General features: G+C 38.4%; 1 protein-coding gene across 1 annotated transcript in view; it reads left to right on the forward strand.

Annotated features, from left to right (window-relative positions):
* Smp_173390 (putative ribosomal protein L5) overlaps positions 1-12,117 on the forward strand; it is a gene marked incomplete at its 3' end in the record, with an annotated part of 20,645 nt that extends 8,528 nt beyond the window's left edge. The window contains exons 6-8 of the mRNA XM_018793966.1: positions 6,484-6,632; positions 7,550-7,671; positions 11,976-12,117. Coding sequence (XP_018648425.1) covers positions 6,484-6,632; positions 7,550-7,671; positions 11,976-12,117 — 413 coding nt within the window. The remainder of the gene's footprint in view (positions 1-6,483; positions 6,633-7,549; positions 7,672-11,975) is intronic.
* Between the last annotated feature and the right edge of the window lie 1,088 nt (positions 12,118-13,205).

Here is a 13,205-nt window from a genome sequence, read left to right on the forward strand (position 1 = left end):
ACTCTGATGGATGTAGGTAATGGTGGTGTAGATCTATTTCTTGGAGAGACTTTCCAACCTTGAGTATGTGGATGACGTTGTCTTGCTGTGCGATGACACTCAAGCCATGCAATCTGCACTTAGTCATCATCCGTAGGTATGGCACATACTTTGCACCCTCTAAGTGTAAACTGCTTTTATAAGACTGACAGGACCCTGTACTATTTCTTGGTAGTAAGCAGATAGTTAGTCGCGTAAGTGCTGATGGTGGCATGAGTGAAGACATTGATCCATGTATAGTGAAGGCCAGGGAGGCTAATGTTGAGGATGTTAGATGACTTTCTGTGTTTGATTATCGTTGTCTCCGAAGGATTGCTGACATCCAGTAGCAACACCATGTTAGTAATGCAGAGGTTTGGCATCGTGTGTTTGGGCGCAGAGACGATAATCCTATTGGTGTCACCAACTTGAAACACCGACTTCGGTGGCCGGGACATGTCTTACGAATGTCGTCCCAGAGAATTCCACGTCGTGCATGATTTGCGGACGCTGGGATTGGTTGGAAAAAGCGGAGAGGTGGTCAGTGTATGACATGGTGTCGTGGTATGAAATAAAGCTACAAAGGGCTGGCTTCTGTTGGTCCTGGACGACTACCTGGCTGGGGTCCTAGAGATGGTGCAACACAGCAGGTAGAGACGTTGTCAGATATGGCATAGAATAGAAACTAGTGACAAGAAAGTCAAAAGTAAGTTCTAGGAACAACTCAGTCAGTCAGCGACAACGTAGGATCACGCACATTTATGCATCGGTCCAAGTTGCCATACCTCATTAGCACAACAAGATGAACACCGGATTCATAGAAGTAGTTAATTTAGTGGTGGTAGTACATAAAGAAAGGTTGTATATAAGGATATAGTATAGGAAGAAAGACAGATATGAAGCAATTTTAATCTCACGGTTTAAGGGAAGATAAAGAGTGTATACATCTACGCCATTGTGGTCGATTCTGAGCCATGTCACACAGAGTTTCCAACCATTAGTTACGATAGTCACGCGGACCCCAACCAAGTAGTCTGCATCTGCCAACATGGCTCAGACTAGAAATTAGTGACTTCAAGCACTGATGCCATGTTTTGGTTTGGCCGCCCCCAACTCTCTTCCAACCATCTCCTACACTAGTCAGCATAGCTCGTCGTGGTAATCGGTGTTCAGGCATACGTAACACGTGGCCTAACCATCTCAGTCGATGAAGATTCATGACCTCATCAACTGATTTACCATCATTCCCTAATACCCTGCGTCTAACCTCACTATTACTTACCCGGTTATCCCGGAAGATGCGAGCAATATTTCTAAGGCATCTGTGGTCAAATACTAGTAACCTACGAGTATCTTCTACTCTTAATGGCCACGTTTCACAGCCATAAAGTAGAACAGAGCGAACTGCTGCGCAGTATACTCGTCCCTTGATTGATAGACGGATATCTCGTCTTCGTCATAGGTGATGTAAGTTGGCAAAAGCCAAACGAGCTTTTTGAATCTGTGCTGAGATTTCGTCAGACACCAACCCATTAGGGCTGATCAGACTTCCAAGATAAGTGAAGTTGTCCACGCGTTCGACTACTTCACTCCCTATCCTTAGTTCAGGTGTTGACGCAGGCCAGTCCTGGAGTAACAATTTACATTTGGATGGGGAGAAACGCATCCCAAACATCCTGGCATTATTACTCAGTTCTAACAGAAGACTCTGCATTTTGCCAGCGTCTTCACCAAACAGGACTATGTCATCTGCGTATTCTAAGTCGATAAGTGAACCTCCTGGTAGGAGATCAATTCCTGAAAATTCAGTCGACGAGAGTGTTATTTCCAGCAACAGGTCTATAATGAAGTTAAACAAAAATGGGGATAGTGGACAGCCTTGACGGACACCACTTGAGGTTGTAAAATCATATGACAGTTCGCCATAAGCTCTCACTCGACTGGTAGTGTTCGAGTAAAGAGCCTTCACAAGGTTTATGTACTTCTCAGGTACACCTTTCAATGACAGACACTGCCACAGAACCTCTCGGTCTACAGAGTCAAATGCTGCTTTCAAGTCAAGAAAGACTATCATTGTTGGACGCCGATAAGCATGTTTGTGCTCTAAAACTTGACGAATGGTGAATATGTGGTCGATGCAGCCACGACCAGGTCTGAAGCCAGCCTGATTTTCTCGTGTTTGCAGTTCACGAGTCTTAGTTAGGCGCCCGATAATTATTGAGGCTAGTATTTTAGATACTATGTTAGTCAGACTAATCCCTCTACGGTTATCACAGGATGATTTTGGCCCCTTCTTATATATTGGGACAATCAGTGATTGTGACCAGTCAGATGGGATTAGGTCCAACTCCCAGATTTTAGCCAGAATATTAGTCAACCTAATCGCTAAAATTGGACCACCATATTTAAAGACCTCTGGAGCCAATCCATCTGGACCAGCTGCTCTTCCTCGTTTCAGATTACTTATAGCCTTTTGAACTTCAAGTAGGGTCGGGGGGCCTACTTCAATGTTCCATTCAGGTTTTCTGGGAATAGTCGGTAGTTGTGCAGTAGCTGAAGGTCAGCTAAACTGCTCCTTAAAGTGTTCCGCTCATCGTTCTAAACGTTTGGGTTGAGAGCAGATAAGGATTCCGTCTTTTTCCGAGATTGTCTTACTTACACTTGACTTCTTAATTCTGGTTTCTTTTATTAGTCTGAATAGTTGCCTGGTGTTGCCTACAGCCGCTGCCTTTTCCATCTCTTGCTTTCGTTGCCCACCACTGCTCACGATCGTTCCTTAGACTTTTAGTTAACCTAGATCTAATTTCTTTACGCTCTTCGTCATGTTCAGAGCCTGATGGGATGAGTTTACGAGAATTCATCAGTGAAATAGACTTAGAAGAAATCCACTGGTTTTTTGGAGCCCTATGATTTAAATAACTAATAGATGTTACTGCTGTTTCCACAGCTGTTCGTGTGTCTAACTTGGACCGATGCATAAATGTGCGTGATCCTACGTTGTCGCTGACTGACTGAGTTGTTCCTAGAACTTACTTTTGACTTTCTTGTCACTCAGTTCAATTCTAATGGGTCTTCTTAGTATAGTTTTTCTGCGTCCGATGAGGCGCAAACAAATGCGTGCTCGTATTAAAGCGTGATCAGAGTCTAAACATGTATTCCAGTACGAGCGACAATCTTCTATCGAGTCTCTCCAACGATGACTGATGACAATATGGTCTATTTGAGTCCATCGTTGGTTTGCTACAGGTGATCGCCATGTTAGACGATGTCTCTCCTTATGCTTAAAATTAGTGCTTGCTAAAAATAAACGATTGTCTGAGCATAGTTGCAACAGACGATCACCATTATCGGTTCGTTGAGCCGGAATACTAAAATACTCACCTAAATGTCTTTCTGTTCGATTTAAGCTGCCTACCTAGGCATTAAAGTCACCCGCTACGACTAATATGTCTGAGCGCTTAGCTTTCTGAAGAAGCTCAGAGAGTTTTCTGTAAAAGTCATCTTTCACTTCATCCGTATTACAGTCAGTGGGAGCGTAGACAGGAACGACAAGAAGGCAATGACGTTTGTCCCTATCTCTCCGAGTTCTTATGGTGCAATTAAGCTGGACAGCACACAGGCGACTGTTAACAGGGATCCATTCTAATAGTGCTTGTTCTGCCCTCGTACTACACTAGGACCCTGTATGCGTTTCGGAGAACTAGCCAACGGGTCGCCAGATACACGGAGGGTGTATTTCGTTGGCTGTCCATTTTGGCGAGGTGTGGTCAAGTGAATGACCACACTAGGATCCTGTATGCGTGTTTCGGAGACACAGCATACATCAATGGTACGAGATTCTAGGGTTTCAACGAAGGAGGCCTGTTGACCGATTTGACTTAAAGTACGTACGTTGAAGGCTCCAATGTGTAGTTTGGAGCGAGATTTTAGTAGACCTGGGACAGCGTTTCGCGCACTAGAATCGTTGGCCATGGTGACACTTGAGGAGGAAACCGGAACAGGAAGTTTAGTGTTGAAAGTCAAGGTAGAAGGAATAGTAGGAATTGAAGGAGGAGATTGATTATGAATACAGTGGTCTTGAGTGCTGTTGGAGGTATGAGGGCAGTTATCACTTCCCGGTTGCCCACACCGTGGAAGGGTTCTTCTAGGGGTACCTGAAAAGGAAATTGGGTTAGAAGTGGTCTTAATGACCTGAGAGCGTGACCGCAGTGCCCAAGGGACAACTGCTTGAGGTCGGTCACACACGACCTTTTTGTGGGTAGTTTTTGTGTTAGCTCCGTTCTTCAAAGGACCTTACCGCCGGAGACGGAAATCCGTGGGATAAGGCGAGGTGTGCATTTTTAGGGTCGAACTTTTCTAACCCCACCCCTCCTTGTGGGAAGGCAGCATCGCTGTCATGCTGGTTGTCTGAAGGAAACACCTTACTGCTGTCACACCTCTGTACAGTCAGCAGTACGACTTCGCCTTCGGACCTTGGGTTTTTTCGTAAAAGTGAACGTAGTTTCTTCCACTGAAAGAATTCTTTCTAGTTGTATTTTTATTAACTGAACTGCTCCTTACATTATTATTATTTCACTATCATACACTAAGTTCTGTTCGTTATTGTTCCCCTTTTTCTTATACACATCTTACATTCTTTATCTCTTCACATTCTCATTGTGTGGCGCATATGTGTAACTGGTGCTTATTTGTATCAATATTTATGTGTTCAAAAAAGTGTAGCATTAAAACTAAAAATTTGGCAAGCAAACGTTAAAGTGTCCTGGGATCAATAAATCATTTGGATATATTAATCTTTCTCACAGATTTACAAAGTTTATGATTAACATTATTGAATTCAAAAAGTAAAAAATCCGTTAAAATTTAATCTCGTTAAGTTAACACATTAATTTTTAAACAGTAAATAATCCTTTGGAGATTAAGAATTAAACAAACTATTCCGATTATGTATTGCGAACATTAAGTAAATGAGAGACACTAGAATTGAGTGAGCAAATCGAATAATCTATAGATAGATATGTTTATACTAAGTTAACCATTTTATTAAGTGGCTGCAGTATTTTTATTTTATCATATACGATGGTGTTTTCAGGAGTATATGATGAAAAATGCCCGATTAATATGTCAAATCTTTAAAGTTAATGAAAAGAGGAAGTGAATAGCGACTACTGAGAAGTGTTGGACAAAAAATTTGAGCGAAATTTAATTCTGTTAAAGTAGATCGAAGTCCGCTTTGTTTGTCGTTTCTGACATCCTGACGGAATTTCCGGCACATTTATGACATTTTTCAGTACCTAAACTAATCTTCAACTAGCTTTTGCGTTTTCCAAGCTTGCTTAGTGGTCATCCCTCAAACGGCCGAGGTTGGGGAGAATCCGCTCTCCCTTTAGAAATGCTCTCTTATGGCCACTCGTATACAACCACTCGCACGGAATTCCTACTTACAGCCTTTTCGCGGTGTAGTTGTTTATGAAATTGAGAGGACGAAAAGCGAATGTCCAGCGATTGAACCGGGATGGTGGATTCAGAGAATCCAACTAGGGGAGTTGGAAAACCCTGATTCCAAATCAATGGTGCACGTGGGCTCCAGGATCCTCAGGGAACAAATGGAGCACGAACCTATTGTTGGTCGCCGGTTACCATGGGACTGTATCTCCTGAAGTTGCTCCACCACCTTGTGGACCAGACCTGTAGGTCAAAGGCTCAGGAGGTGGCCCCAAAGAAAACCACTTGTTTCAATTTGAACATCCAGAGAGTATCCAAGCACTCACACAAATCGAATGACGAAGTGTCACGCATATATATTTAGTGTCTCCTTGTACCTATGTTTATATAAATAAATAAATTGACCCAATTTCCCCAAAATGTTTCGTAATGATAACGGATTTCCAGTGCCATTGAGCTACCCCGTACAGTAAATGTAGTGATAAATAGCTGAGAATAAATTTTGAGGGACTTATTGAACAGCTCTCTGTTGAGTCGGCTTCCGACAACTACAGCGGAGCCTCCAGAGGCCCAAAGGAGTCAAAGAGTTTCCATCCAATCAGAACATGACAGAACTTTCTAGAATATCAAGGTGACATGCTACTATTGGACAGTAGCCTAATGTCTCTTTGCGGATTGGCCGAATCATAATGCTGAGTTAAAAAAAATGATAATATCTATAAATACCCGTGATTTTCTGTACATTTCGATTCTTACCAATTAAAAACTTCTCCAGATTTTCTTCTGTCTTTTGGTTTGTGATGGTTCAACGTCCGAGTGTCGTCGTCGTACACTGTATTATGCGTTATTCAAGTAGCGAACTTAACACTTTCAAAACCTTATTCTTTGAAACGCTGAAATAGTTAATACCGGTCGAAAAGTCAAAAGTAAAGTAAAATGTATCACTAACATACCTTTGTTCTTGTTGGAATACATTCTGTGATCCGATCCCACCTCTCAGGTGTCCCTTTACCAATAGAGCGAATAGCGACCTCCAACTGTTGTTGTTCTACTTTAGTCCATCCATCATTACTTTTGACAGGTTTAATTTCTACAGATTTAAATGTTGCTTGATCTTTCTGTTGTTTAAGTTTTTTTCGACTAATATATGGTTCATCAACTATAATAACGTCTGTAATTAATAATAAATCAATACAACCAACAAAATTAGCTATATAAAAGTAGATACAATTCACAGATAAGTCCCGTTTTTTAAAAAAATGGATTAGTATCTAAAATCACATAAGCATTTAAGATATTAAATTTACATCAGATTAAAGAGAAATAAATAAAAATTGGAAAACAATATATTTGAATAACGAAACACCAAATATGTACAAACCCAATCATGTGTAAAAGCTATTCGTACACAAGATATTAAGCAGGTAATAATAATAATAGTAGCACAGAACGTAAATACTACAATAATGGCGTATGTTGGCTAAATAAGAGAATTTTAAGGTAACTCACTGCAGCCTAGTTAATAACGAAATGTATAAAGAGATGCGTGGTGATTTTGAACCTTAGAATGAACAATATAAATCACCAGAGTTCAAGTTTATCTAGTTAACAAGTTCAAGATAGAACGAAATACATGTTATGAGTTTCACTGAAAGTCACTATCAACTGACAGGAAGAAATGTAAGACTAACCAATAAAACATAGACATGATGAATCAAGCTGGCTAGTGATTAATTCCACACAGAACAGAACTTGAAGATTGTACGCATTCAGAGTGATCACTGTTGACAGAAATTCATACTCTACAAAAATGGTTATTTAGCGACCTTTTTGTTATTGCCCGTAGTTCCACATATGATACTGGTACGGGTTTCATTTGGAAAGTACATAAAAATGTTGACTAAATTTTTTTAGAAAGATCTTTGTCAATCGTTACATACTACCAATTGATTGATAAAAAAAATCGTGTTTCAAAACTAAGGTGATCAAATGACTACTTAACTTGTGTATGCTAAAAACTTACCTGAAGACAAATCATTATTCGCATTCAGCTGAGTTTCTCCATTTGTTTGATTGACAACGCAAGGTTCTTTTCGTCTTAATAAACGTTTACGAAGTCGTTTCCTTGAATGTTGTTCTTCACCTGATTCGTCTGATTGACTATTACTTTGTTCAGAATCAGTCTCTCCACAAAAATTATTTACATTTGTTTCAAAGATTGGAATTTCATCAGGATTTATATCTAAATAATACCGCAATAAGTAGAAAGAAATTATTCAATGATTAAGACATTCGGGACACATTGAGGAGAAATTCCATACATTTAGCGTAAAAAAAGATGTTTCAGTGTAACTGGTAAAAGTATAAGTAGATAGAAAAAACACTCTAAACAAAAAGTTCAAGTATTTCCTGAATTTATTTTTGAAAAGTATTTTTTGGTGTAACCATGTAGAATACCACAAGGAATAACCAATGTGAAAGCACTAAACTGTTATATTAAATCTGTGAATAACACTGTATACATGAGACATGGGGTTGATGTGGGAAGTTTAGACGATTTGTCGTGGCAGAAATGACGGAAACATTGTAGACAAACGGTAAATATACTTAAAAACCACATGAATAACACTCTTTACAACTATATCAGTTTGTAAATATGTTTTTATATATACTAGAAAACACAATGAAGAAGTATCTCATATACTCGCTTTATAGAGTCTTTCATAAAGTAAAAATCTCTCAACTTGATAATTGGCACAGGTAAAGAGTAGACAGCTCTATTTATGTGAGACCCCCTGATGATTTGTCATTGAAGATCACTTTATGAGAAAACAGAATCATACCCTATAACAGAAAATTTGGGTTTTCTAAATGACTTATCTAACTTCATTGATAACTTAGAAAAAGAAAAAAAACAGAACATATGGTAAATTACGGTGAAAACGGTTAATCAACCACTATTGTAGCCTCTCTCGGAGCACCGACTCAAAATCGATGTATGTGATCTATCCGAGACTCGTATTCGAAACTAGTGAAGTACTCCCGTGGTATATGATATATATACTGACAGATATAAGTAGTAGGTAATAGCAGTCGGAAGTGGAATGCCTGCCAGCAGAAGATTGAATTGTAGTGAACAGGAAGGGAAACAGACAGCAATCGGAATAACAAATACATTATAGTAAATACATTAAAATCCATGTACGCAAGCAAATCTATAAAAGTTCTGTAATGTCTTACCTAGCAAATTTACTTTGTGACGAACAGGCTGTTAGAGTTGACCTAGTAAATAATCTGTATTCTTAAGCATGTCTCAAATTCGATAATTTGTATAAACTCAGATTTTCTTAAACCTTTTTTTATTTCTATTCTGTTTTTTTATTTTGGTTTTTTTTTGGTAAAAAAACTTGTTGAAATAACTCGTGCTGAGAATTCTACATTGTACCAGATTATAATATTGAATAAAGCCATTAATAATAATAATAACAATAATAATAATAATCATAATCATAATAATAATAACAGTGTTGGAAGAACCATGAAGTACGTAAAGAACTGAAAGATGTGCAAATAATGTATTTAATGTATGATTTCCAGATTTTACGAAAACGTTAAACAACAATTTGGCTTTATCTGCCTGGATCCTCGTTCACTGCACTTAAAGTTCAGTCTCTATATGTCTTGTAATGAGTTGATAGTTGTCAAAAAGGGCTCACGTCACCTATGCAACAACTATCGGGGGATTAATCTACTTTCAACTGCGTCCAAGCTGTTGGCTACCGTCATACTTCGTAGATTGTTCGAAACCCAGGAAACCTTGACTCACAGGGAGGAGGCTAGTTTTTGTTCTATTCGAGGATGTAGTGATCATATCTCTACTTTCCGCCAAATGTTAGGACACTGTCATACTTATCATCGGACAACAGTCGTAGTGTTTCTTGATATCAAGGCTGCCTTCGATTCGTTGGACAGGACTGTTCTCTGGGATTATCTTTTGAAGAAGGGTGTGACTAAGAAGTTTATTAACATCTTAAAAGCCCTATATACAAACACCTCAGACAGAGTGAGGGCATACAACCACCTCTCCCCATTGTTTCATTCAGGCAGTGGAGTTAGGCAGGGTTGTCCAATCTCACCATTCCTCCTCAACCTTACCATCGATGACATTCTGGAAACAACTCTGATGGATGTAGGTAATGGTGGTGTAGATCTATTTCTTGGAGAGACTTTCCAACCTTGAGTATGTGGATGACGTTGTCTTGCTGTGCGATGACACTCAAGCCATGCAATCTGCACTTAGTCATCATCCGTAGGTATGGCACATACTTTGCACCCTCTAAGTGTAAACTGCTTTTATAAGACTGACAGGACCCTGTACTATTTCTTGGTAGTAAGCAGATAGTTAGTCGCGTAAGTGTTGATGGTGGCATGAGTGAAGACATTGATCCATGTATAGTGAAGGCCAGGGAGGCTAATGCCAATCCGCGCCATCTTTGGCGCCTTCGTGGTGTTAGTCTGCTCTAAAAGGTCGGATCTACAACTCTTCGGTGAGAGCAATTTCGGTCTATGCTTGTGAAACCTGGTCTCTCCGAGTTGAGGATGTTAGATGACTTTCTGTGTTTGATTATCGTTGTCTCCGAAGGATTGCTGACATCCACTGGCAACACCACATTAGTAATGAGGAGATTCGACGACCATATTTACAATTGATTGATTACTGGGTGGTGATGAATGTCATGTATGTCAGGTCTTTCTTAGTGCAGGTCGAATCCTATTGACCAAGTTGCAATGTGGCCAGTAGTCTAGGTGACTCGATATTACGTGTACTATGCTGAGATAAGATGGTGGTTGGAGGTACTCAAGATTGCAGGTTTACCGTGCTGAAGAATGCCAAGTCGCACGAAATCTAGGTCCAGGGTTTTCTGTTGCCTACCTCCAATCATCATCTTATTACAACGACCATAATCCAATTGGTGTCACCACCTTGGAACACCGACTTCAGTGGCTGGGACATGTACTACGAATGTCGTCATGGTGAATTCTACATAATGCATCATTTGCCGACGCTGGGACTGGTTGAAAAAGGTGAACAGATGGTCAGTGTGACACGATTTCGTGGGTTGAAAGAAAAATGTACAGGGCTGGCTTCTGTTTGCTTTTCCCAGCTTCCTGATTGGAGTCCTAGAAATGGTGCAACATAAAAGCTTGAGATATCACCAGAAATGGTTCAGAATGAAAGCCAATGGAGATCCTGCTGTAAATTTATTTTACTCTTTTCGTAAAAAAGAGAGTAACTTCTTGAAGTGAGAGAATTATTTCTTGTATTTTTTCTAACTGAACTGTTTCTCCCATTATTAGTATCTTTTTCACTTCCCTTTATCTATCTCTTCACAACCTTATTTTTATTGTGTGTTTTATTTATATTTGGTGGCTCCTTGTACAAATGTTTCTGCTCAAATAATAATAATTGTAGCACGGCATTTAAATGGAGCACGAAACCATACTTTTGATAGATCTATGATTGAGAGTTAAGTTCAAAATACTGATCATGTTAGCGAATAACTAATAAAGTGACCTAGTGAATATATTTCTTAACGTTTGAAGTGATAGGTGTTATATTCAAGACTCATCATAAAAACTAATATAGTAGCATGCGCTACATATATCTAACTGAATGATGTATATGTCCTGAATTAAAATCCCAGTAACCAAATACTAGATTTGTTGGAGATGTGATTCAATGGTTTAGGCAGCTAACAAGTGTCCCTAAATTCTCAAAGCATAGATGATTATTAAATTATGTTTATTGAGTTACCAGTTACATAAATAATGTTATTAACGTAAAGAGAAAAAATAACTGAGTACATGAAACGGTTCTGGCTTTATTGTAATAATACAAAGGTCTTACATGTTTGTCATATTATGCACTAATTTTTCCCCTGTAGTTTTCAGCAAATGGATAGAATAATTTCGACTCTAGATGCAAATAGCAGTATAAGTGCTCGAATACACGCAGTTTTCTTACATAAGTTAACTTTGACTATCGTTTCACAACCAAACATAATTTAGGACACAATATTATGTATCTTTTAGTAAAATAATACTTCGTTACAGCAGTCATGCAAACAGAGCCCAAAACGAAAATGAAATTCAGAACACTTGACGATCAAAAGATTTTAACCAACGAACAAACTATTGATTTCAGTAGCCTTAACTGTTATACCCGAACTTTAGAAATATGGTACATTATTTTTCAGAACTGAGTTTAAATATTAGCCATACAATTAATGTAAGTAGTGTGCTTGGTTACTTATACTCCGATCAAAAATGTAAACCCTTACTTTGCAATAGGGTTTTATAAGCAAAACAATTTCGAAAACACGGATAATTTAGTGAAGAAAAGTGTTTTCAACAATAATTGGAAATAATTTTTTCATTAGACTGTTTTTACACTGTTTATTGATGCAATGAATTTCGAAAATACCACACTATAGTAAACATATAATGCCTACTTTTTCGAGAAATAGACATCAATTCTTTACTCATAGATTTCGCTTTACGAATAACATCAGGAACACTACGACCAAGAGATTCTGCGATACGTTCCCATCTTCCAGGAACACCTCCGGGATATCGAATAACAGCACGAACTAAATTATCTCTATCCGCTTCTGACCACTGAAAAATAAAGTAGGACCATATTTATGGTAAAATAACCTTTAGTGATAAATATAATATTGAAAACCATTGTTCTGTATCTTAAATTAAAATTATCTAAACATTCGACAAAGAAAATATACAAATAATAGTAGAATAGTAAGCAGAGAGTAATCAGACATAAAAAATACTTATATCACACTGAATTCACAATTATTGTTAAAGTTACTCGGGTGAACGACTTAACTATAAAGAAATTAAACAAGTTAAATGTAATCACGGGTAGGAATTTTCGAGAATAGCTAGTTCTACGGAACAACACTCTGAATAAAATAGCTAGACAAAAGTTTTGTATGATCTATAACCTACCAACATCAAGTATTATCAATGATAATAGACGGTCTTATGATCATCAAGTTTATTATTCCACAAAACAATTCTCCAGAAACACAAAAAGTGGGTTAGGTGAGGTAATTCTTCATTTAAATAACTTCACTCACTCCATGACACATGATGACAGTTGGAATTGTAGTATGATAGTAGAAGAGTCATGGAGTTCAAATTAAGATGGTATGAATCCGATATATGTATAACTTCAGCTTTGAAGTACGTTGAAAAGTATAAGATTTTCGTCGGTGGTTTAAAACAACAGGTGACATAGTTTATAATCACGAGTTGAATCCATTGGCTGACGAACGACGATGCTAGTGGAAAATATATCTCTATTGACGTCGCACATAGCCTGTAGACTTTACAAGTTTAGGACAACGGTATATTAAAAGTCAAATTACAGTCAGTCAGCTACAGTGTAGAACCAGGCACATATATTCATCGGTCCAAGTTGCCATACCTCATTAGCACAATAAGATGAACACCGAATTGATAGTAGTTAATTTAGTGGTGGTAATATATAAAAAAAAGTTGTATATAATAATATAGTACAGGGAGAAAGAAAGATATGAAGCAATTTTAATCTCACGGTTTAAGGGAAGACAGAGTGTATACATCTACGCCATTGTGATCGATTCTGAGCCATGTCACACAGAGTTTCCAACCATTTATTACGATAGTCACGCGGACCCCAA

The sequence above is a fragment of the Schistosoma mansoni genome, chromosome 1 (genome assembly GCF_000237925.1).
Source record: "Schistosoma mansoni strain Puerto Rico chromosome 1, complete genome".
NCBI classification, from domain to species: domain Eukaryota; kingdom Metazoa; phylum Platyhelminthes; class Trematoda; order Strigeidida; family Schistosomatidae; genus Schistosoma; species Schistosoma mansoni.